This window comes from Enhydra lutris, unplaced genomic scaffold, assembly GCF_002288905.1.
Source record: "Enhydra lutris kenyoni isolate GAN:26980312 unplaced genomic scaffold, ASM228890v2 scaffoldscaffold10, whole genome shotgun sequence".
Classification (NCBI taxonomy): domain Eukaryota; kingdom Metazoa; phylum Chordata; class Mammalia; order Carnivora; family Mustelidae; genus Enhydra; species Enhydra lutris.
Genome location: NW_019154094.1, coordinates 29,159,424 through 29,186,310, shown reverse-complemented (window position 1 = coordinate 29,186,310; position 26,887 = coordinate 29,159,424). Strand labels below are relative to the sequence as shown.

The 26,887-nt window shown below is 38.5% G+C and overlaps 1 protein-coding gene across 1 annotated transcript in view; it reads right to left on the bottom strand.

Annotated features, from left to right (window-relative positions):
- Positions 1-26,887, bottom strand: part of LOC111144342 (glucoside xylosyltransferase 2) — a 90,853-nt gene that overhangs the window by 37,398 nt on the left and 26,568 nt on the right. The window contains 1 exon segment of the mRNA XM_022498598.1: positions 23,469-23,600. Coding sequence (XP_022354306.1) covers positions 23,469-23,600 — 132 coding nt within the window.

The following is a 26,887-nucleotide window of genomic DNA, read 5'->3' as shown; positions in this document are numbered from 1 at the left end:
TGATTGATTTGTAGTTTGTCTGGGTGTGGAATTCTAGGTTGGAAATGATAATGCTCTGATGTATAAGACATTGATCCAATATTTTACCAATTCCAATAATGCTGTTGAGAAATCTGGAGCCCTTCTGAATTCTGATCCTTTGGATGTGAAATCCCCTTCCCCCTCAGTGGCACCTAATTTGATCTTTTCTCCCTATTGCTCTCAAAGTTCAAGTCCCTTCTTCCATTTGATCTAGACTGCTGTTGAATCCCTTGAATTTTTCAGGCAGTTATTGTATTCTTCAGCTCTGTGATTTCTGTTTGGTACTTTCTTCTGTTTTCTATCTTTTTGTTGAAATTTTGACTTTGTCAATGCACGGTTTTCAGACTTTGGTGAGCATCTTTATTGCTGTTACCTTTTTAATTAGGTAAATCACTTATCTCCATTTCATTAGGGTCTGTTTCTGGAGTTTTATTCCGTTTTTTTATTTGGAACATATTCCTCTATTCCTTCATTTTCATTGACTCTCTGTGTTGGTTTCTGTGCATTAGGTAAAACAGTCACCTCTCCCAGTCTTGACAGAGTGATCTTGTATAGGAGATGAAGCTTTTCAGTCAACCTCAAACTAAGCTGTCCCTCAAAACTTTGTGATGATTCACGCCACCTTCTTTGTTAGGGGTTCCCTAGTTGACAGTGTGCTAAGACTCATTTCGATATAGGTGGTATGGGTATTTTCTTGCTTGCCAAATATGTAGGAATCACTCAGTTAGTTTCTAAATTTCTTTCTGAGGGAATTGTTCCATGTGTAGGGGTAGCTTCAGTGTGTCCATGAGAGGAGGTGAGTTCATGAGGTTCCTACGTTGCCATCTTGGCCTGGAACCCTGAAAGTTGAAGCCAATTTACCTGATGCTATCTTTTTTTTTTTTTCTTAAATGTGATAGTCTTTTGATGGGTTCCTTCAATCTGGAAATCTATATCTTCTTGTTCTTAGAAATTTTCTTGAATTAATTTCAAGGCTGATTCCAACCCTTTGTGTACTATTCTCTCTTTCCAGAATTACTGTTGTTCAGATGTTGAATCTGTCCTCTGTCTATTCATTTCTCTATTCCCCGTCTCATTGATTTTTATTGTTTATTACTCCAAATAATTTCCTCAACTTTTTCTGCAGTTTTTCAATTGAGTTGCTCATTTCTTTCTTTCTTTCTTTTTTTTTTTTAAAAGATTCTATTTATTTATTTGACAGAGAGAGAAATCACAAGTAGGCAGAGAGGCAGGCAGAGAGAGAAGGAGAAGCAGGCTCCCAGCTAAGCAGACAGCCCGATGCGGGGCTCGATCCCAGGACCCTGAGATCATGACCTGAGCCGAAGGCAGAGGTTTAACCCACTGAGCCACCCAGGTGCCCTGAGTTGCTCATTTTTGCTACCACATTTTGAATCATAAACATTTTGGTTTTAGTCTTTAAATGTTTGTCTTTCTTTTCTTTCTTTCTTTCTTTCTTTCTTTCTTTCTTTCTTTCTTTCTTTCTTTCTTTTTTTGTAGAATCCTATGCTTCTCCATGTAATATCTTCTTTTATTTCTCTGAGGATACTAATGACAATTTCTTTAGAAGTTGTATTTTTCTTGCATAGATTATTTGCTCTAAGTGGATGTTTTCTCTTTGCTTGTTTTGACCTCTGTCTTTCCTGTTAGAGGGCTTCTTCAAATGTCTAGTGATTTCTGGATTTCCATTAGTATTTAAGAGTCACTTGAAAGCATATAGAGGGGACTTGTCAGCTGTGTGCTTCAGTGTAGCAAGTACTGGCTGTGTCGCCTTGACAGGGAATCCCGATATTAGTGTCCTTAAATTCCCACAGATATTTCTTTCAAATCCCTGCCTAAAAGGTATAATTTTCCTTGCAAGGTTCTGGGAACTATGTATGAGTAAAGTGTCTGGAGTCTTAACATTCATATGTAAGTTTTTCTTTTTTTTTAAGATTTATTTATTCATCTTAGAGAGAGACCATGAGTGCGAGTTGGGGGAGGGGCTTAGAAAGAGGTAGAGAGAATGTCAAGCAGATGCCACACTGAGCATGGAGCCTGACATGGGACCCGATCACACAACCCCAAGATCATGATCTGAGTAGAAATCAAGAGTCGGACATCCAACCGACTAAACCAACCCACTGTCCCATATTTAAGTTTTTGATTGAATCTCATGTTTCAACACGATGCCCTCAGTTGTGCCTTGATTTCCCTAGTCCAGAGATATTCTGTTTTACCTTCTCTGAAAACAAAACCTCCAGTCTTTTGCCCAGGGTAGGAGTGAAGTAGATTCCCAGTTACATGGTATAAAACATGCAATCTGGGAGTCTAACTGCTCCTTAAAGACACTTGAACCAAACCCCATGATTTTAGGTTCATCTTTACTGCCACTTCCAGACATAGCTGGTGCCACCAAATCACTGGCCTTTTGTGGGTTGTGTCATGTAACTCAATTACTTCTGGGCTTTCCTCACTGCTGGTTAAAGATACAGATGCCTCAAAGTAGCTAAGTTGGTTACTACCATTCAAAATATATTTTGAGCCTTAATTGTGTCCTCTCCTGTTCTTTTGTCTTTGACTAGAATTTTATGCTCTTTAAAAAATGAATTATGAATTTAAGTATAGTTTTAGGAAAGAATGAATTTCAATGCAAATGTTTTGCTTGCCATCTCTAATCAAACCCAAGCCTAAATGACTAAACTTCTCTCCCATTCTCAGAGCCCCTAACATCCTTTCAATCAAATCTGATTAACTCACCCTGAGTAAATTATGATTGCTTGCAACCAAAGAATCATGTTACAATAGGCAATCAACAAATATTAATGTTGATTTTTATACTGTGCTTCATAACAAACATGGTGATTCCAGAACTACTAGGATGGTAATCATATTGGGGACAAAAAGACAATTAACGACAATGTGTCTGATATTTTAATAGTAGAGTTCTCTGCTGGTACATGCTATAATTGTCCTGTGTTGGTTATGTCTTGGCTAACTAGACAAAAAAAAAAAAAATGTTCTTATTATTAGCCAAGATAAGGCCCTTTTGGAAAAAAAGTTAATAATCTCAGTAGTTTCATGCCACATATCAGTCCTCATAATAATAGCAAGTATAATAAAAATAGCAACTCACACTTACTATGTGCCAGGCACAGTCCTTAAGGGTGTTAAATATATTAGCTAATTTAAATTTTCACAACACTATTGTTGTCAGTTGGTAATATTCTTATTCCCATTTTACAGATGAATAAATTAAGGCAAATAAAATTTCCCAGGTTACAAAGCGGTAAATGGTAGAAGCATGAATTCAGATCTGAATATATTTGGGCTGTTTTAGAGCCTGTGGGTTTTGTTTTTTGTTTGTTTCTTTGAGAGAGCAAGCAAGCATGAGCAGGGGAGGGAAGGGGCAGAGGAAAAGAGAAAGAATCTTAAGCAGGCTGCACACTCAGTGCAATGAGGGGCTTGATTTCATGACTCTGAGATCATGACCTGAGCTGAAACCAAGAGTCAGACATTAAACTGACTAAGCCAAACAAGCACACCCACAGTCTGCGGTCTTAACAACCACATCACACTGTCTCTGTATATTTCAAATTAATTTCTATCTCCATTAAATGCTTCCTAGTACTGTGGTTATTAAGTTTCTTAAAGGCCCTGCTATTTCCTGTGTGAGTGTGTGTGTGTGTGTGTGTGTGTGCACGCACACGTGCACGTGTGTGTGTATGTGTGTGCATGTGTGGGTATTCCTCATCTTAACAAGTAAAATAACTTTCTGAAGAAAAAGGTGTTACAAAACTAGCTATTCTTATTTTATTTTATTTATTTATTTATTTATTAAGATTTTATTTATTTATTTGACAGAGAGAGATCACAAGCAGGCAGAGAGGCAGGCAGAGAGAGAGGAGGAAGCAGGCTCCCTGCTGAGCAGAGAGCCCAATGCGGGGCTCGATCCCAGGACCCTGAGATGATGACCTGAGCCGAAGGCAGTGGCTTAACCCACTGAGCCACCCAGGCGCCCCTCTTTTTTTATTTTAAAATTTTACTTATTTATTTGAGAGAGAGAGAGAGAGTGCTGCAGCAGGGTGGGTGGGTGGTGGGAGGGGAGGAAGAGAAGCCCACACGGACTCCACACTGAGTACAGAACCCAGTACCGAATATGGCCTGGGCCTCGATCCCATTACCCTGAGATCACAACTGGACCCAAAATCAAGAGCTGCTCTAATGAGTGAGCCACACAGGTGCCTCAGAACTATGCATTCTTAAGTCAGATAGTTATCTACTGTCTGTCCTCTCCAGCATAACTTCCTTCATCTTCTGACAAGAACAACACTCCTTTCTATGAAAAAACCAAATCTTTGAGGTTCAGATGCTGGGGACCCCTCTTGCCCATGGATTAGAATGTGATTTAACTTGGGCTACCCAGAGTGTCTTATCTTTCTGGCTAGAACAATTGTTCAGGGATGAGCACATGAGCTGTGTAGGGCCAATCACAATATACCCCAAGATTTTTATGACAGTTATTAAGTACCACGCTTTTGTTTTCTCTTAGAGCAGCTTTACTGAAATCTAATTTACATATCAATTCACCCATTTAAAGTGAATGATTCAATGGTTTTTAGTATATCACAGAGTTGTGCAACATCATCACAAACTAATTTTAGAACATTTTCAGCACCTCAAAAAGAAATTCTGGACATATTAGCAGTCAGTCCCTATTCTTCCCAACCTGATTAGCCCTAGGCAAACACTAATCTACTTTTTATCTCTATAAATAGCTTTGCCTATTTAGGACATTTCATATAAATGGAATCATATCATATGTGATGTTTCTGAATGGCTCCTTTCACTTAGCACGTTTTCAAAGCACACCCATCCTGTAATGTGTGTCAGTACTTCTCTGTTTACTGCCAAGTACAATTCCATTTCATGAACAGGCTACATTTTATTTATTCAGTCAACAGTTGATGAATATTTGGGCTATATCCATCTTTTAGCTCTTAAAAATAATGATGCTATGAATATTTGTGTACATGTGTTTTCATTTCTCTCCATTAGCTAGAAGTGGAGTCGTTGAGTTATCCAGTAACTCTAGGTTTAATCTTTTGGGGGAAATGGCAGACCGTTTTCCAAAGTAGTTGTACCAGTTTACATTCTCACCAGCAGTGCACAAGGTTTCCAGTTTGTCCACATCCTTGCCAACATTCGCTATAATGTCTTTTCGATTTCAGGCATCCTCATGGTGTGAAGTGGCATCTCAATGTGGTTTTGATTTCACTCCCCTGATGGCTAATGATGTTGAGCATCTTTTCATATGTATATTTCTCCTTTTTATATCTTCTTTGGAGACACGACTATTCAGATCCTTTGCCTATTTTTTAATTGGGCTATTTATCTTTTTATTATTGAGTTGTAAGAGTTATTTATATATTCTAGATCAAGTCCCTTAACAGATATGTGATATGCAAATATTTTCTCCCATTCTGTGGATGTCTGCATACTTTCCTGATGGTATTATTTGAAGCAAAAAAGTTTTCAATTTAGATGTAGTCCGAATTACCCAGTTTTTCTTTTGTTGCTTGTGTTTTTAGTATCATATCTAAAAAAAAAACAAAAACAAAAGCAAAACAGAAAAACACTGTCTAATAGAAGATTGTGAAGATTTACTCCTATGTTTTCTTCTAAGACTTTTATATTTTTAGCTCTAATATTTAGGTCTTTGATCATTTCAATTAATTTTTGAATATGGTTTGAGGTAGGGAATACAACTACATTCTTTTGCATGTGGATTACCACTTTTTTGGGCACTCTTTGTTGAAAAGATTACTCTTTCCCCATTGAATTACTCTGTAACTATGGCGGTTTTTTTCTGGACTCAATTCTCTTCCATTGGTCTCTATGCCTATCCTTATGCTAGTACTGCATTGGCTTGGTTACTGTACCTTTGTAGTAAATTTTGAAATCAGAAAATTAGAGCTTTCCAACTTTGTCCACCTCTCCCAAGATTGTTTAGAATATTCTGGGTCCCTTGAATCAATCTCCCTCCCCTCCCCTTTTCTTTTTTCTTTTCTTTTTTCTTCCTCCCTTCCATCCCTTTCTTTTCTTTCCCCCTCCCTCCTCTTTCCTCCCTCCCTTCTCTCCTCTCTTTCTCCCTTTCTCTGTTTCTTTCTTTCTTTCTTATAAAGATTATTTTTTAAAAGCAGTTTTAGGTATACAATAAAATTAAGAGAAGGTACAGAGATTTCTCCTATACCCCATCTCTACACATGCATAGTTTCCTCTATTATCAACATCACTTACAAGAATGGTATATTTCTTAGCAAGGATGAACCTACATTAACACATCATAATCACCCAAAGTCCATACTGTACATTAGGGTTCACTTTTTGTGTTGTACATTCTATGGGTCTGGACCAATGTACAGTTACATATAGTCATCATAAATCATATAGAGTACTATCACTACCCTTAAAATCCTTGGTGGCCTCCCTGTTCATCCTTTTCCCAGGCTATCCTTCAACCAGGCAAACACTTTCATTGCTCCATAGCTTTGCCTTTTCCAGAATGTCATATAACTGGAATCATACAGTGTGTAGCTTTCTCATATTGGGTTCTTTCACTTAGTAATATGCATTTAAGTTTCCTCCATGACTTTTCATAACTTAACAGCTTGATTCTTCTTCAGTACTGAGTAACATCCCATTATCTAGATGTGCCACAGTTTCTTTATCCACTCCCCTGCTGTGGGACATCTTGGTTGCTTCTAAGTTTTCACAACTGTGAATAAAACTGCTATAAACATTCAAGCAGAGGTTATTGTGCAGACAAAATTTTTCAGCTACTACCAAAAAGTGCAACCTCTGGTTCCCATGGTAAGGGTGTGTTTCATTTTGTAAGAAACCACCAAACTGTCTCCCAAAGTGGCTGTTCCATTTTGCATTCCCACCAGCAAAGCATGAGAGTTCCTGCTGGTCCACATCCTCATCAGCATTTGGTGTTGTCAGTGTAGTGGAATCTCATTATTGTTTTAATTTGCATTGATGATATATGATATAGAGCCTCTTTTCATGTGCTTATTTGCCAACTGTATAATTCCTTGATTAGGGGGTTTTGGTCCATTTTTAAATCAGGTTGTTGATCTCTTACTGTTGAGTTTTAAGAGTTCTTTGCATATTTTGGATAACAGTCCTTTATCAGAAATGTCTTTTGCAAATATTTTCTTCCAGTTTACAGCTTGCCTTCTCATTCTCTTGATATTGTCTTTCAGAGAGCAGAAGTTTTAAAATTTAATGAAGTTCAGCTTACCCATTATTTCTTTCATGGATCATGTCTTTGGTGTTACATCTAAAAAGCCATCACCATACCCAAGGCTATCTAGGTTTTCTCCTATGTTATCTTCCAGGAGTTTTATAGTTTTGCATTTTATATTTCAATATCTGATCCATTATTTTTGTGAACTGTGTAAGGTTTGTATCTATATTTATAATTTTGTTTATGGATATCCAGTTGTTCTAGCACCATTTGGTGAAGAGACTATCTTTGTTCTACCATATTACTCCTTTGTCAAAGATCAGTTGACTGTATTTATGGGGGTCTATTTATAAGCTTTCTATTCTGTTCCGCTGATTATTTGTCTATTCTTTTGCCTATACCACTCATTTTGATCACTATAGCTTTACAGTAAGTCTTGAAGTTGGGGAGCATGAATCACCCAACTTCGTTCTTTTCCTTCAATATTATGTGGGCTATTCTGAATCTTTTGCCTGCCCATATGAACTTTAAAATCAATTTGTTGTTATCCGTATGATAACTTGGTGGGATTTTGATTGGGATTGTGTTGAATCTATAAATCAATTTGGGAAAGAGTGATATCTTGACAATATTGAATATTCCTATCCTACTAAGGTCCTAAAGCTTACTTTTAAAGATCCATTTAGTATGATATTAGCTGTAGGGTTTTTTTTTTTTTTTTTGTAGTTTTTATCAAGTTGATAATGTTTCCTTTAATTCCTAGTTTATGGACAATTTTTTTATCATGAATAAATGTTGGATATTGTCAATTTTTTTTTCTGCATCTATTGATAAGATGACATGATTTTCCTCTTAGCCTGATGGTGTGGTGAACTTCATCAATTGACTTTTTAATGCCAAACCAGCCTTGCATACCTAGGATAAATCCCACTTGGTCATGGTGTATAATTCTTTGTATGCTTTTTAAAAATTTGATTTGCTAATATTTTGTTGAGTATTTTTACATCTATGTTAGTAATAGCTACTAGTCTGTAGCTTTCTTTCTTAATATGTCTGTCTGATTTTGCATTAGAGGAATGGTGGCCTCACAGAATGAGTTAGGAAGTATTCCCTCTTCTTCTATCCCTTTGAAGAGATTATAGAGAATTGGTATAACTTCATCCTTAAATGTTTGATAGAATTCACCAGCCTGTCTGGCTGGTGTTTTTTGTTTGTAAGGTCATTAATTATTAATTCAATTTTTAAAATTTCTTTTTTAAAGATTTATTTATTTCACAGAGAGAGAGAATGCATGCACATGGGAGAGAGGCAGAGGGAGAGAATCTTCAAGCAGACTCCCCAATGAGGGCCCAATCCCAGAACACATGAGATCATGACCTGAGATGAAACCAAGAGTTAGACACTCAACTGAATGAGCTACCCAGGCATTCCTGATTCAGCTTCTTTAATAGACTTAAGCCTATTCAGATCATCTATTTTTTTTGTGAGACTTTTGACAGTTTGTGTCTATCAAGGAACCGATCCATTTCATTTAACTTACTATTTGTGGTCATGGAGATGTTAGTACTTTTTAAAATTATACTTTTAATGCCCATCAAAAGGAATCTATAATAACTTTTATTTCTAATATTAGTAATTTGTGTCCTCTCTGCTTTTATTTAGTTAGCCTGACTAGAAGCTTACTTATGTTATAGTTACTGTATGGATTTTATGATAAGCTGGGCACTTTCTGCAGTGAAGCCAACTGGAATTTTCTAAAGGCTGCACTAAATATATAGACAATGGTGAAGACTACAGCCATCTTAACAATACTGAGTCTTTTGACTTATGAACATGAGCCTTCTTTCCATTGACTGCACTCTAATTTCTTTCAACAACTCTTATAATTTTCAGAGTACAACTTTTGTATTCAATTTGTTAAATTTATTATTTTATTATTTTTGTTATTATAAATAATAAATTGATTTTAAAATTTTATTTCTGGATTGTTCATTGTAAGTATTTAGAAATAAAATTGCTTTTGTGTCTTGGTCTTGTGTCTGGCAACCTTACTAAATTTTATTAGTTTTCCTCCTTTTTAGAATGGATTCCCTAGGGTTTTCTATGTATGATATGATGCCATTTGAAAATAGAGATAGTTTTACTTCTTTCTTTCAAATCAGAGTTCAGTCTATTCCGTTTTCTTGCTTGAATGCCCTGACTAGAACTTCCAATGCAATTATGAACAGAAATTTTGAGAGCATATAACTATTTTTCTGATCTTAGAGGTAAAGTATTCAGTCTTTTACGGTTAAATACGATTCTAATTGTAAGGTTTTTGTGGATGCCCTTCTGCAGGTTGAGAGAGTTCTCTTCTATTCCTAGGGTTGAAAGTTTTTATCGCGAAAGTGTATTCGATTTTGTCAAATTTGTTTCTGCATCTCTTGAGATGTTCATGACATCTTTAATCTGTTTGCGTGTTACATTACATTAATTGATTTTAACAGGTTAAACCAGCTTTGTGTTCCTGGGAAAAATTCCACTTGGTAATGGTGTAAAATCTTATTTTGAGTTGCTGGATTCTATATAGTAGAGGATATATATAGTTGAGGATATATATGTATTGGTTGAGGATTTTTTCCATCTACATTCATGAGTAATTGCGCTGTAGTTTTCTTTTCTTGTGATGTCACTATATGGTTTTGTTAACAGGTTAACATGTGGCCTAATATAATAATTCGTAAACATTCACTTCTTTTCTGTTTTATTAATTAATTAGTTTTTAAGAGAGGGAGAGTCAGGGGGGATGGGCAAAGGGAGGGGGAAAGAGAGAATCGTAAGCAGACTCTGCGCCTAATGCAGAGGCTGACAGAGCACCTCATCTCATGACCCTGAGATCATGACCTGGGCTGAAATTAAGGGTCAGACGCTTGACGAATAAGCCACCCAGGCACCCCTCTGCTTGTTTGTTTGTTTGTTTGTTTTTAAGAGATTGGAAAGAACTGGTACTAATTCTTTTTTTTTTTTTTAAGATTTTATTTATTTATTTGACAGACAGATCACAAGTAGGCAGAGAGGCAGGCAGAGAGAGAGAGGAGGAAGCAGGCTCCCTGCTGAGCGGAGAGCCCGATGTGGGGCTCGATCCCACCTGGGATCACAACCTGAGCCGAAGGCAGAGGCTTTAACCCACTGAGCCACCCAAGTGCCCCGGTACTAGTTCTTTAAATGTTTGGTAGAACTCACCAATGAAGCCATCTAGTCCTGAACTTTTTTTCATGGGTTTAAAGAAAATTACTAATTTGAAGTTGTCCATTTCCTCTAATTATCATTCAGTTATTTACAGTATTGCTTTACAATTCTTTTTTATATCACTAATGTTAGTATTTGTCTTCCTCTTTCATTTCTGACTCTAGTAATCTGAGTCTTTTCTCTCGTGCTCAGTCTAGCTAGAGGTTTGTTAATTTTTTTTTTAAAAACGATTTTATTTATTTATTTGCGAGAGAGCGAGTATGGGTGGGCGGGGCGGGCAGAGGGAGAGGGAGAGGGAGAAGCAGGCTTCCCACTGAGCAGGGAGCCCAACTCCAGGCTCTATCCCAGAACTCTGAGATCATGACCTGAGCCGACGGCAGATGCTTAACCAACTGAGTCACCCAGGTGTCCCTGTCAATTTTGTTGATATTTTCAAATAATCAACTTTCAAGTCTGTAATTATCCTCTATTCTTTTTCTATTCTCTACTTCCTTATTTTTTTACTCTAATCTTTACTATTTCCTTTCTTGTTCTTTCTTGGATTTTGTTTGTTCTTCTTTTTAAAGTATCTCAGGTAGAAAGTTAAGTTACTGATTTAGAATCTTTCCTCATTTGTAAGGTAGCAGTTTACAACTATAAATTTCAATGTAAGTACTGCTTTAGCTGATCTCATAAGTTTTGGTATACATATTTTCATTTTCACTTATCTCAAAGTATTTTCCTGGTTTTGTTTGTTTGTTTTTAAGTAGGTCCACTCCAGGGGCACCTGGTGGCTCAGTCGTTAAGAGTCTGCCTTCGGCTCAGGTCATGATCCCAGGGTCCTGGGATCGAGTCCTGCACTGGGTTCCCTGCTTAGCAGGGACCCTGCTTCTCTCTCTCCTGTTCCCCCCTGCTTGTGTTCTTGCTCTCTCTCTAATAAATAAAATTTTTAAAAAGATTTTTTGCATGGAGCCCAACATAGGGCTTGAACTCATGACCCTGAGATCAAGACCTGAGCTGAAATCAAGAGTCAAATACTCAACCAACTGAGCCATCCAGGCACCTCATATTTCAAAATATTTTCTAATGTCTTCTGTAATTTCTTCTTTGACCTACTGGTTATCTAGGAGTGTGCTGTTTAATTTCCACTTCTCTGTGAGCTGCCCAAATTTCTTTCTGTTATTGACTTCTAATTTCATTCCACTGTGGTCAAAGAACATACTTTGCATGACTTCAATCCTTTTAAATTCACTGAGGCTTGTTTTATGGCCTAACATATGGTCTATACCAGGAATGTTCCATATGCACTCAAAAGAATGTGTGTTCCACTGGTGTTGGGTGGAGTGTTCTGTGGATGTCTGTTGGTCCAGTTGGTTTAAACTGTTGTTCAAGTCTATTTCCTTGTTGATGATCTATCTATTGTTTAACCCATTATTTAATGTGGGGCATTAAACTCTCCCATTAATATTGGTGGATTGTCTATTTCTCCCTCCAATTCTGTCAATTTGGGCTTCATGTACTCGGGGGCTCTGTTTGTTAGGTGCACATATAACTGTTTTATCTTCTTTGTGGATTAACATTTTTAGCATTTAATGTGCTTGTTTTTCTCTAATAATTTTTTTCAGTTCTATTTTGTCTGATATTAGTATAACCACTCCAGTTTTCTTGTGGTTGCTCTTTGGTTGACATCTTTTTCCATCTTTTTGCTTCCGACCTGTTTGTATACTAGGAACCTAAGGAATGTCTCCTGTAGATAGTACATATTTGGGATTTTATTTTTCTATCAACTATTTCTAGCAATTTCTGCCTTTTGATTGTTTTATTCATTCTTATTCAATGTTACTGATGTAGTTGAATTTATGTCTGTCATTTTCCTTTCCGTTTTCCATATGTCTCATATCTTTCTTGTTTTTCTGTTCTTCCTTTATTGTTTTCTTTTGCACTGAGTGGATATTTTCTAACATAGCATTTTAATTCCGCGATTTGTTTTCACCATATTTTTCCTCAGTGGTTGCTCCTGGGCTTACCATATATGTCTTATCAAAAAAACCCTTCAGATTTATATTAACTTAATTCCAATGAGTTATACAAATGTTAGTCCTATTTAGCTCTATACTCTTGTCTCCATTTTTTTTATGTCATTGTTGAACATATTACAGCTATACATGCTATAAATCCCAAAATTTATTATTATAATTGCTGCTTCATGTAATTGTATCTGTTTTAAAGAAGATGAAAGAGGAAGGAGAGCAAGGATATATTTATGGAGTTTGTAATATTAACCTTCTTCAATCATTTCTGATTTTCTTTATTTGTTCCTGTGGATTTGAGTTACTATCTGGTATCATTGTTTTATCTCACACAACTTTCCTCTACTCCAACTTCCTTTGTGCTATTATATATATCTTAAATATATTATATGTTTCTATGTTACAGTCCCAACAATACAGTTATATACATATTGTCTTATACAATTGTTTTTAAAATCAACTGAGAGAGTAAAGGATAAGAAATATTCATCATAGGGGTGCCTGGCTGGCTCAGTTAGTAGGGTATGCGACTCTTGATCTCAGGGTTGAGAGTTCAAGCCCCACACTGGGTGTAGAGGTTACTAAAAAATAAAACCTGAAGGGGTGCCTGAGTAGCTCAGTCAGTTGAGTGTCTGACTCTTGATTTTGGCTCAGGTTATGATCTCAGGGTCATGAGATCAAGCCCCATGTTAGGCTCTATGCTCAGCGCTGAGTCTGTTGAGATACTCTCTGTTCCTCTCTCTCTGCCCCTCCCCCTGCTTGTGCTCTCTAAATAAATAAATAATAAATAGATAAAGTCTTAAAAAATAAAATGAAATTTAAAAAATATTCATTATAATATAATTGCCTTTACTTATGCTCTTTTTTAAAAATTTTAAAAAGATTTTATTTATTTATTTGACAGAGTGAGAGTGATCAGACAGAGGGAGTGACAGTCAGAGAGGCAGGCAGAGAGAAAGGGGAAAGCAGGCTCCCTGCTGAGCCGATGCCGGGCTTGATCCCAGGACCTTGGGATCATGACCTAAGCTGAAGGCTGAGGCTTAACCCACTGAGCCACCCAGGTGCCCCTTATGCTCTTTTTTAAAATGTGATTTTGAATTACTGTCTGGAGTCATTTCCTTTCAGCCATAGAATTCCTTAGTATTGCTTGTAAACCATTTGTGCTAGCAACAAATTATCTCAGTTTCCTTAACCAGGAATGACTTGATTTCACCTTTTTTTTTCCTCCTGCAAAAAAGCTTTATTGCTTCCATTTCATCCATGGCTTCGGAGAGGGGTCTGGGTGGTTAAAAAGCTGCCTAGTCATTGCAGGAAGAGGCCCAGGCACAAGCCCAGCACCAAGGCGATGCCAGAGGGGCCCCTCAAAGGCTGCTGGATTTCAGAGGGCTCTTAGTCATGCTTGATGGAGAGCCTTTTAAATAGGATGCATTGCCCAGCACAGTGTGGGGGCCAACCAGCCTACGGACGTTAGGCAGGTGATTGTGTATCTTCTTGATGAATTTCACCTCCTCAGCTAGGAAGTGGTTCTCCAGGAAGTCACAGAGGTGGGGGGTCTGCCTGGACAGAATCCAGGGCATGAAGATCCAAAAGGGCCTCGTTCAGGTTCTTCTCTAGAACCAGAAGCCATCTTTGGACGGCTTCTGCACGCCTGGGAAGAGGGCACAGCTGCCACACTTGTTTTTCATTTTCAAGAGATGCTCAGTGCCCTCACCTCTCCTTAGCCAACTTGTGGAAGGAGGGGCCCACGTCCTCCAGAGCCATGTCTTCACAGTGGAAATAGAGGCCCAGAGAGAGACCAGTGTAGGAGGCCAGCAGATGCAAGCCGACCAGGCAGCTGACAACAGCCTCCACCTCTGTAGAATAATTCTGAAAAACCTGGGAGCTCATGGTTCGTTGGTAATAAGGAGAGAAGCTCAAAATAGGGTATTGGCCGGTCCCAGGGGCAAAGGGTGGCAGAAAAGATGGCTCTAAAGGTTGTGACCAGAAAAAAGATTGGAGGGTGGTCGGAGGGTGAAGAGGCAACCCTGGGTCTGTTCTAGCCAAACATTGTTGAAGCAAGACACAGATCTGCAGGACTGCTGGGTGCACTGCTTATTCCACCTTCATTTTTAAAATAGTTTGGCTACAGGGCACCTGGGTGGCTTAGTCGCTTAAGCGTCTGCCTTTGGCTCAGGTCATGATATTAGGGTCCTGGGATCGAGTCCCGTGTCAGGCTCAGTGGGGAACCTGCTTCTCCCTTGCCTATCACTCTGCCTACTTGTGTTCTTTCTTTCTTTCTCTGTCAAACAAATAAATAAATAAAATCTTTTTTTTTTCAAATAAATAAATAAAATCTTAAAAAAATAAAAAAATAATTTTGCTAGATGTAAGATTTTGGGTAGACAGTTTGCCCCCCACCTTTTGGCACTTCAAATATGTCACCCCATGGCTTTCTGCCCTCCACAAGTATCTGATGAGAAATTTGCTGTTAATCTTAAAGAAGTTCCTTTGTATGTAACAAGTTGTTTTTCTATTTCTGCTTTTAAGACTTTATCTCTGTCTTTCAGGATTTTTTATTATGATTTATCTCCATGTGGATCTCTTTGAGTTTATCTTAGAATTCTTTGAACTTTGATGTATACATTGTTTTTCATCAAATTTGCAAGTTTTCAACCATTATTTCTTCAAATAGCTTTTTCCTATTCCTTTCTCTTTCTGCTCTCCTTCTGGCACTCCCATTGTGCATACGCTGTGTGCCTGATGTGTTGCATATTTCTCTCAGTCTCTGTTCAATTTTATTCATTATTTTTCCCTATTCCTTGGATTGAGTGAACTTTATTGATTATCTTCAAATTTACCAATTCTTTCTACTTTAATTTCAAATCAGCTGTGAGGTCCTTTAATGATTTTTCACTTCAATCATTCATTGTACCTTCTAATTCCAGAATTTCCAATTAGCTCTTTTTAAAAATAATTTTCATCTCTTTGTTGATATTATTATTATTATTATTTTTTATTTGTCAGAGAGAGAGAGAGAGAGGGAGAGAGAGCAAGCACAGGCAGACAGAATGGCAGGCAGAGGCAGAGGGAGAAGCAGGCTCCCCGATGAGCAAGGAGCCCAATGTGGGACTCGATCCCAGGACGCCGGGATCATAACCTGAGCCGAAGGCAGCTGCCCAACCAACTGAGCCACCCAGGCGTCCCTCTTTGTTGATATTCTTAATCTCATGAAACACTGTCATCATATCTTACTTTACTTTTTTAATTTAAATTCAATTAGTCAATATATAGTACATCATTAGTTTCAGATGTAGTGTTCAATAATTCATCAGTTGCATATAACACCTAGTGCTCAGCACATCATGAGGCCTCCTTAATTAATTTACTTCTTCAAGCATGGTTTCCTCTTGTTGCATGAACGTATTTATAGTGGCTGCTTTGAAGTCTTTTTCTATTTTTGTTGTGTGTGTGTTTATATGTGTTAGATTGCTTTTAATTACTGACAGCTGGGGAGGGGTGGGGCCTGTGCAGTGGTGGTGTCACTACCCCCCTCATCAGACCTTTAGGGACCAGGCCAGTGCCCACAGGTCCTGAGCCCATGCCAGCAGACCCCAGTGTTGTACTCTGTCCCCCAGGGATAAGACCCCAGCAAAGGATGAAATATTTTTCTACTAAATCTGACATCTGGGTCCTATCACAGGCATCTTCTATTGCTTGCATTTTTTCCCCATGAATGAGTCACACTTTCCTGTTTCTTTGAACGCCTCATACTTCTTTGATGAAAAAATCTGGATAATATATTTAGCATGTTAATAAATGATAGCATGATAATACAGCCTAGGATATGTTAGGTCATATATTTTAGCAACTCCAGCCTACAGGGCTTATTGATGTTGTTTGCTCAAGTATTTGTTCAGCATCTTGTCTGGACTAGTTTAGTGAGGTCCACCCACTGCATGCAGCCTGCGATGTTGTTCCTCAGTGGGTGCAGCTTTGGGCATACGTACAGTCACCCTGAAATGACAGTGGTTTTATCACCTATCTTTCACTGACACTTTCTCCAATCTTTCTGTTACACTGTCTGTCACTGTTGGTATTACACCCAGCTATTAGCCTCCATGAATTGCCAGCTGATTGCTCTATCGTTTTTGAGGCACAAATTGCTTCTCCACCTGCTACAATTAAATTTAGGCTCATTTGCAGGATTAATTTTTAAGGCCAGTCTTTGAACATTGTTCTGCCCCCACAAAGGTGCTTTTTGATCTGTCTCTTTCCCTGGTTCTCCTTTATAAATGAACCAGCCTCTGTTTTAGTTTCTTGCTCTCATGAAGCTACCATCTTCCTCTTAATTATGGAAGCTGCAGAACATTGGCCACATTTGCCTGGAACTTAAACTCTGTGATGCAGAGATGAGAACTGCTGATGACCTGGCCCTCCTAAGGCAGTACCATATCCCTCAACTGGGAGTTGGGGAGAAAAGGATCCCTGTATTCTTGACTGAATTGTCTGGAGCTGACCTTCCATCATGCTGAGTTGCAAGGGGAGAAGGAGGGAGTAAGTTGTGGTTCAAATGTCACAGATTTTCCCTCTTTTAATTTATTTATTTATTTATTTTCAAATTATTTTTATTAACACATAATAGATTCTCCCTCTTTCTTACCAAGTTTTAGTGTATCAGGGAAAAAAACCCAGCATGTCTGACTCCACGTTGCTTCTATCTCCCTTGCTGCTGCGACCTACAGCTTAGAAACTTCTGCTTTAGCCCTGCATGTACGTAGGCATGTTAATCATCAAAGAGATTTTGCTTAGGTCATGATCCGCTAGTATTTCATATTACAGCTAATATTTGCAAAAACTGCTTTCTACCGAAAACCTACCTCACCCAAGGAGATAAGAAAGCACATATAGAATTGACTATGCTATGCTTAATATTTATAGGAATGACATGATCAGATTCCTGTACACAAAGATCAACTGACCAAGGACAAACAAGTTTTATGACCAGGCATCAGTTACCTTCTGACTCCAACCCCCTTTTGCTTCCCCTGCTTTGCTAACATAAAAGAAACTTGAATTTCATGCTAAGGGGAGAAGGTTGTTTAGGATAATAGTCTGTATCTCCTTGGTTTGCCACATTTCCAGATAAAGTCACTTTCTTTACCCCAACTTCTTGCCTCTAGACTTGTCATGCAATTGAGTAGAACAAGCTTAGACTTGGTTACATTACATTTTCTTGAATAATCTGTTTCCTCATTTGCTTAGGCCCTTAGCACAATGTCCAAAGAGTCTAGATAATTGTTTTAAAAATAATTTTCACCAGGGTTGCCTGGGTGGCTCAGTTGGTTAAGTGTTTGACTCTTGGTTTCAGCTCAGGTCATGATCTCAGGGCCATGAGATTGAGCCACATGTCAGGTACACGCCCAGTGTGGAGTCTGCTTGAGATTCTTTCTCCCTTCCACTCCCTCCTCCACTTCCTCCTTCCACTCATGTTCTCTCTCTCTTAAATGAATGAATGAATGAATAAGTAAATAAAATCCTTAAAAAAATTATTTTCACCAGTTATACCTGTCTCGCTGGGGAGCATTTCCACAGAGCTCTTCTGCCACCATTTTTTAAGTAGCCACCCTTCCTGGTATTTTTTCTGCTAAACTAAGCTTCTAGAATTTGGATCTCAGGTTGCTTCAAGCAATCATTATGTTCCTGGAGTGAGCCTTGCAAGGAACAGAGGGAGGGACACGGAGAGCCTGGGTGACATCATGGGAGTCCCTGGATCAGCCCTACACTTGGGATCATCTGGACTTCACCGTCAGATAAGCCAAAAAGTTTCCTTCTTTCCTTAGCTAGTTGAAATTGAGTTTCTTACATGTAACTAAGAGTTGTAACTAATATCCTGAATGTCAAACCTTTAATAATGTGTGAGTAAATGATAAGGACTTTGGAAAGCTTGTTCAACAAAATTGGTATCTAGGGTCATTTTTATATGACTTTTTTTTTTTTTTTTTTTATTTGTCAGAGAGAGAGGGAGAGGGAGCAAGCACAGGCAGGCAGAATGGCAGGCAGAGGGAGAAGCAGGCTCCCCGCCAAGCAAGGAGCCCGATGTGGGACTCGATCCCAGGACGCTGGGATCATGACCTGAGCCGAAGGCAGCTGCTTAACCAACTGAGCCACCCAGGCGTCCCTTTATATGACCTTTTTGATAGCTCACCTTGTCCCAATAATTTATGGCTTCTTGATGCTTAATGAAATATAGAGACATCATTTATGGTGATTCTAATAGATGTTCTTCTTAATAAAGATTTTTAATATGTTCCTATACATCTGTCAATATTTGTTGACATCTAAAGGGTTGGTTCCAAGGAAGACTCAATGTTGACTGCTAATGCTGAGTTATAATATTAAGAATAGCACAGACGCCTGACCTTAATTATAGAAAGTTCTTATAAGTCAGATAATCTCTCTTTTCCATTAGCCTGTAGCTGATTCATTAGAATATCTCTTGTAAGCATATCGTTTTCCAAATATTGGAGCTAGTTACAAACCTCTTTAAACAAACTATAAGTGGAAAAAGGGAAGATTATGTATTGTTACTTTTTTTTTTAAGAGAAAGATCTGTGTATTCATTCTTCTCTGCAGAAAGTTTTTTTTTTTAAAGATTTTATTTATTTATTTATTTCTCAGAGAGCAAGAGTGTGCAAGCGCACAAGCAGGCAGAACGGCAGGCAGAGGCGGAGAGAGAAGCAGGCTCCCGGACGAGCAAGGAGCCCGATGTGGGACAAAATCCCAGGACCCTGGGATAATGACCTGAGCCGAAGGCAGTGGCTTAACCGACTGAGCCACCCAGGCACCCTTGTTACTCTTTTTAAAAAAAGATTTATTTTATTTATTTGAGGTTGGGGGAAAGTAAGGAGGGGCAGAGAGAGAAGGAGAGATAGTCCCACACTGAGTGCAGAGCCCAATGTGGGGCTCAATCTCACGACCCTGAGATTACCCCCTGAGCTGAAACCAAGAGTCAGCACTTAACTGACTGCACCACCCACTCACCCCTATATATTGTTATTCTTGATGTGATGAAGAAAATCTAGGCAATCTAAGATTTTTATTTACTTGGTAGGATATTCCCTTGAAATAGTAAAGGATGGGTTGAGTTTGTTAGAAATACAGAAATATCTCGGGACGCCAGGGTGGCTCAGTTGGTTAAGCAGCTGCCTTCGGCTCAGGTCATGATCCCAGCGTCCTGGGATCGAGTCCCACATCGGGCTCCTTGCTCATTGGGGAGCCTGCTTCTCCCTCTGCCTCTGCCTGCCATTCTGTCTGCCTGTGCTTGCTCTCTCTCCCTCTCTCTCTCTGACAAATAAATAAATAAAATCTTTAAAAAAAAAAAAAAAAAAAAAGAAATACAGAAATATCCAGAGAAGTCTGGGAGAATTTATAGGTCAAGGCTGTAAGCAATTTTATCCTACCTCTCAGGTCAATATTCTTCCCTAACTCCTTCCTTTGAGATAGATGCTTATGGCACGTGTTGGAAACAGGAAAAACATCAGACATTATTATAATATAGGCATTTATCAAAACTTGGTTTAAAAAGGCCTTTCTCGGGGTACCTGGGTGGCTCAGTGGGTTAAAGCCTCTGCCTTTGGCTCAGGTCATGATCCCAGAGTCCTAGGATGGAGCCCCATATGGGGGGGGGGGTGTCTCTGCTCAGCAGGGAGCCTGCTTCCTCCTCTCTCTCTGTCTGCCTGCCTCTCTGCCTACTTGTGATTTCTCTCTGTCAAAAAAAATAAATAAAATCTTTTAAAAAAAATAAAAAATAAAAAGGCCTTTCTCCCTGGGTAAGACTTACAAAGCACCTTAACCTAATGTATATTTCCATACTGGGTGCTGCTTGCCAGTAAAGTCTCAAGATTCTGCAATTCAGTGATCTCGGTCATGTTTGGGATATCTCTAGGATTCCAGGAAAACCACAATTAGTGGTTTTTGGAATCAAGGTGGCAAGTGTGTAACAAAATGTATAGATCCATCAAAAAAATCTCACTACTTCCAATTAAATGGGAGAGAGGTGAGGTGAATTCATGACGCTCAATTATTTTTACAATAGTGAAAGCTTTATGGCTGTTACTAAAGAAAAGAGGAAAAGTACCCCAGAATAAATTTTTTTTAAGATTTTATTTATTTAGTTGACAGAGATCACAAGCAGGCAGAGAGGCAGGCAGAGAGAGAGAGAGGGAAGCAGACTCCCTGCTGAGCAGAGAGCCGATGCGGGGCTTGATCCCAGGGCCCTGAGATCACGACCTGAGCCAATGGCAGCGGCTTAACCCACTGAGACACCCAGCCACCACCCCCCAGAATAAATTTTAATGAACAGATTTGATTTATTTGTAATCAGCAGATTGTTTTAAATACTTTAAGCTTCTGAGTTACCCGAGAGCAATATGCATCTTAGAGAGCTTACAAGCCATCTGCAGTTTACTTTGCACTAATAATGGTCTTGCTCTTTGGACCATTATTCACAGAAATAGAAAATTAAATGTCCACTGGTTTCTAGGACTTCATAAATCATGAATTGGTAGGATCTGAGTTCCACTAATTGTACTTGAGAATCTAATACGCTTGAGTTGCAGACTTGTACTCTGATCTTATTCTGATAGTAAAATCTTATGTGAGAAGGGTTTTTTCTTTTTTCTTTTTTTCCTACAGGCTTGGGGTAGATGAGAATATGGGTGAGATTGTGGCCTGCAATCGACTGACCCATCACTTGCTAGAATGTTTGCATTTTGGGATCTCCATCTTCACTCTGCTGCCTCAGCAGAATATTTGAGTTGGTTCTACAGAGATGAATTTCAAGGAAAACATCACCTAGACTTTATTTCAAATTACCCTGAGGATCAATATATTCTACTGAAGCCCAAAAATGCTATGTTCATAATCTGCTGTTATGATATATGACTCGGAGAAGGTAAATGTCCTGTCAACTTCAATCTCTCTTTATTATTTTTAGGGAGGGCTAGTTTCCATTATCAAAAGCAGATAAGGAATGCCAGCAATCATTTGTCATTCAAAATGGAACACTTACTTAGCTGTGAATGAATGGAAACGATCATGTGGTATGTTTGTTTTTTTAATAGCGGTGATAAAGTCACAATTCAAGGTCAGGGAACATTCAAATGTGGTTCTACTGGGTTGCTTATATTTTTTGGATAGGATGGAAAGAAAATTCTGCAATAGTAGCTTTGGTTTTTGAATACATTTTTCCCTCTAAAACAGAGACAAGAAGAAACCTGACATTTTTTCTCATCTTCTGAAATGGTAACTAAGTTTTTTATCTTCCACCTACAGATTTTTAGTTCCAGTTTGAGGTAGTCTGTCCTTACCTACACTTTTATGAAATGACTCCCATCTCACATGATGGTCTGTGGTGTGTGACAGACAGGTCACTTAATGAGTGAGTAAGCCTGTGCGGAGGTCTTCTCACAGGTTCTGGGTAGGAAATGCTAAAATGGCCATTTGCCATTTAGGGTTTGAAACTAACAGATGGTAAGACTTCTCCACATGGCCATCTCCCAGGCACCTCAAAATAAAAATATGACCCAAGTTAAACTCACCTCATCCCATGAAAACAGTCTTTTCCATCTCTCCAAAGATCACCATCCATTGAGTAGGATGAACCCTAACAAACTGCCTTTTTCCATAGCTCATAAATAGCTGAATATTGGCAATTTTAAACAGATCAGCCTTACTAGTTGCTCAGGTCAGAGACCTGGGGGAAATCCTTCTCACCTCACTCTACTTCAACTCTGACAGCAAGCCAATCATGAGGACTGGTAAATTCTTTTTCTCAGGCACGTTCTGAATCCATCTTTAAGGCCCTCAACATATCCATATAATCAGTAATTGGCCTAGTGATTCCACTGTCCACACTGCAATGAATAGGGTGTCCTCTTTAAAACACAAGCCAGATCATCCCAGTTGCATGCTAGAAATCAGTCAGTGGCTTCTCAGTGCCCTTAACACAAAGACCAAACAATCCAACCCCTGCTGACCTCTTTAATCCCACATCACCCTATTTTCTGGTTACTCTACCTTCTTTTATTTTCTTAAGGATGTTCCTTTCCAACTCATGGCCTTTGAACATATTGTTCCATCTGCTTGGTACTCTCTTCTCTCTCATTACTAACCAGGCCCTTATCACTCAGTGATCCCTGCTTCTTCTGAAGGATCCTTCTTGTCAAGGATGTTGGGAGACTGGCACATTCATGCCTCAGCATAAATGCCATGTCCCCAAAGAACCTTCTATGACCTCTCACTCACCAGCATGGAACCCCAAATTACATATGCCCATGAGACTTCAACACAGATCATACTTCCAATTACCTATTCAATGCTAGGCTCAAACTCCAAGGGAGCAAAGCTGTGACTGACTTGTTTGCTGCCATATTGGTATCACTAACCCAAGGCCTAGAACCTATTCTAGAACCTAGAATCTATCTTCAGTGATTTTTCTACTTAGGATTTTAAAAAAGGTAATACAAATGTTTAATTAAAAAATTCAAAACTGAGAGTCTGAACCAGAACTCTGGACTGTTTTTGAATTATCCCCTAACATGGCTACATCTGGTAATAGTTATTGTTACCAGAGAATAATCATCAAAGCTACCATTTATTGAGGGCCAACTATGTGCCAAACCTCTGGAGGAACATGAGGACTAGTGAAGGTGGGGGATTTACTGAGGTTCAGACAGCTCATAAAGGTGAAACAAAGTCACAAAGACCCATAATCCAAGACATGCTTTTTGGATGCTCTTAGTCCCTCAATCTTTGGGACAGACAACTTCTTGAACACAAGAATCCCCTATACTGGAACACTAAGAGAATCAACTGCAGAATCCAAGATAAACACATTTTCAGCTCTAAGTAAAATGTTTTTAGACACACACCAGTTAATTTCACCATGTTTCCAAGAACAATCCTCTCCCGAGCAGCATCTTAGTAAAAGCTCGTGTTCCTACCGGAAGAAAGAGTCTCTGAGCAGCACAGGGTTTGAATAATTTCTTCCATTCCTGAGGGTTTCCAACCGAAAATGTGATGGGGTAGATTCTGTGCTCAAACTTCTTTGTATAGGAGTCGGGCCACTGTCGTAACTAAAAAACAAGGAAGACAAGGGGAAGGTGATTAGCCCCAGAGATATGGAAAACACCTGAAGCTTCTGGATGTTCAAGTGGAAATTATTCAGGCACCTTACACAGAATGTCTAACTTCACCACCATGATTAATGCTCAATGAATGAAAGACTATGGCTAGAATTAAAAAAAAAAAACATCCAGAGTTGTCAAGGATGTTGGGAGACTGGCACATAAACAGCACAAGGGGAGTATAAATTTGAATAAACTTCCAAGAGGGAAATTTGAAATTGGGAACAACCAACCCCAAAAGATAAAGGCACAAGATTTTCAACAAAGTCTCATTTGTAATTAAGAAAAAAAAAAAAACCTTTGTGAACAAACTAAATGCTCAATAGTTAGGAACTGGGAAAATTAATTATTATGGAACTATACAATAGACTATTGTAATAGTTAAAATAAAGTAGATCTATATGTGCTGATAAGGAAAAATGTTTATTATAAAAAACCTTTTATTATAAAATTTATATGTTTAAATAAATAAGTTTATTAAGAATTTTGTTATAAAATTTGTTATAAAGATGTTTATTATTAAAAATAAAAAATAAAATGCAAAAGATTTTATAATGTTTCTGTCTTAAAGGAAAAATATATGCACATATATTTTATATGGAGAGAAAAATCTCAACAGATAGACACTAAACTGATTTTTGGGTTTTTTTTTAAGACTTTATTATTTGAGCACAAGCTCAAGCTTGTGCTTGAGAGAGAGAGAGCACGAGCATGGGGAGTGGCAGGCAGAGGGAGGGGGAGAAGCAGACTCCCCAGTGAGCAGGCAGCCCAATGTGGGGCTTGATCCCAGGACCCCAGGACCATGACCTAAGCAGAAGGCAGACACTTAACCAACTGAGCCATCCAGGCGTCCCTGATGCTAAACTGTTAAAAGTAGACACCTGTGGAAGTGGTGGTGGTGGTGGTGTCATTTTCTAAGTTTATATTTCTGTGTTCTTTTAAAGTTTTCCAGTGAGTATATTTACTTTGCATATGTTAATATCAATAACAAAATTAATTTATGAGTTTTATTTTTTAGAGCAGTTTTATGCTTACAGGAAAATTGAGCAGGAAGCACAGAGTTCCCATCCGCCCTCCCCCCCACCCCTGCACTTTCCCCTGTTACCTATGTCTTGCATTACTATGGTATGTTTGTTAAAACTGATGAACCAATATCAATATATTAATGAGTAAAATCCATAACTTACCTTAGGTTTCATTCTTTGAGTTGTACATTCTATGGATTTTGACAGATGTATAATGTCAGGTATCTACCATTACAGAGTAGTTTCAGCACCCCAGAAATCTCCTCCGTTCCACCTATTCACCCCTTCCTCCTTCCCTCCCACTGAATTCTTACAACCACTAATTATTTTGCTGTCTCTTAGTTTTGCCCTTTCCAGAATGTCATATAGTGGGAATCAGAGAGTATAAAGTCTGTTCAGATTGGCTTCATATACAAGCAATATGCACTGAAGTCTCCTCCATGTCTTTTGGTGGATGGGTACCTCATTTATTTTTTATCACCGAATAATATTCCCTTGTATGGATATACAATGGTTTGTTTATACATTTACCCATAGAAGGGTATCATGGTTGCTTTCAGTTTGGGGTGATTACAAATAAAGCTGCATAAACATTGATGTGTAGTTTTTGTGCGGACAACTTTTCAGCTCCTCTAGGTAAATACCAAAGAGTGCGATAGCTGGACTGTATGGTTGGTCTACAGTTAGGTTTTTTAAAAATGTGTCAAGCTGCTCTCCAAAGTGGCTGTAGCATCTTGCATTCCCACAGTGACAAGTGAGATTTTCTCTTGCCACACACCCTCAGCAGCATGTTGTGGATTTTAGCCATTCTAATAGGTGTGTAGTGGTATCTCATTGTTTTCCTCTGTAGTTCCCCAATAACGTGTGATGTGGAGTCTCCTTCTGTACACTTATCTGCCATCTGTGTATCTTCTTACGTTTTTGAGTTAATGTTTCCCCATGGACACAAAAGTCCTACTTGTAAGAAAAAATTCCCAAAGTTCACTCACATTTATGGCAAGGTTGTTTATCATAATGTTGTCTGTAACAGAGCAAAGTTAGAAACAACCTAAACAGCAATTTGGTTAAATAAGCTCCAAGGAATGTCTACATGACAGAATGTGACATCGTACAGGAAGGGTTTGCTAACCGTTGGTAGGACAAGAACTAAATCCAGAGTGCTATGAAAACCACACAAGCCAAGAATGATTAGACACTTTTAAATAGCTGAAAAAAGTAAAAACAAGAGTAATATTTTGTGACATTTATAAGTCATATGAGACTTGAATTTCAGAGTCCATAAATAAAAGTTTTATTGGAACAATGTCACACTTAATTGTGTACATATTTCTATGGCTGCTTTCACACTCAATGTCAGAATTGAGTAGCTACAAGACCACACAGCCTACAAAGCTATTATTTGGTCTTTTACAGAAAAAGCTGGACAACCCCAGTTTTAGAAGAAATTTAGTAATATAAGACTTAGTGATATAAAAGGGAATATAGAAGATGATCCTATTTCTGATATTCATACAAAAAGAAAAGGAATATAAGTAAATCTACCAATATTACTCTCCCTGACCATTAGGATGGTTGATTTTTTAAATTTATAATTTTATGACTTTTTTTGCACTGTACATATATTGCTTATACAGTCACATAAAAATGTTTGAAGAAACATACCACTGATCATGCTTTAAATTTGCAACTTTGAGATGGATATATGAGAGAGAAATCTCAGAAGGAGAAAGAGGAGGAGTGACAAAGTATTTGATAACTAATTTATGAAGGCCCACTGTCTGATCAGAACCCCCACCAGGCACAAATACTGGCACACCTGCACTGACTCATCAGAACCGACACTGGCTGTACACAGAGCGACAACACTGACCCATCAGAATGGACACCAGGGACAAATATTCAGTCCAAATGTGCCTTGCCACAGCAGCCCAAAATCAGCCCTCGAAGGAGAATGGGAAGGTCCTGGAGGTCTACTGGTTTCCCTGACTCTTTGATCTCCCAGAAGGGTTTATCTGCCTTTGCCAATCTGTGTCTTTTAACTGGAATGTTCAGTCCATTTACATTTGTTTCAATGCTTGTGTTTGAATAGTATACCAGCTCCAGCCGCAAGTTCTCCTTGACACCTCTTCCCTCTTCCTGTGGCAGAGGACACACACACACACACACACACACACACACACACAGGATGTTGCCATCCCGCTGGCCCCACCC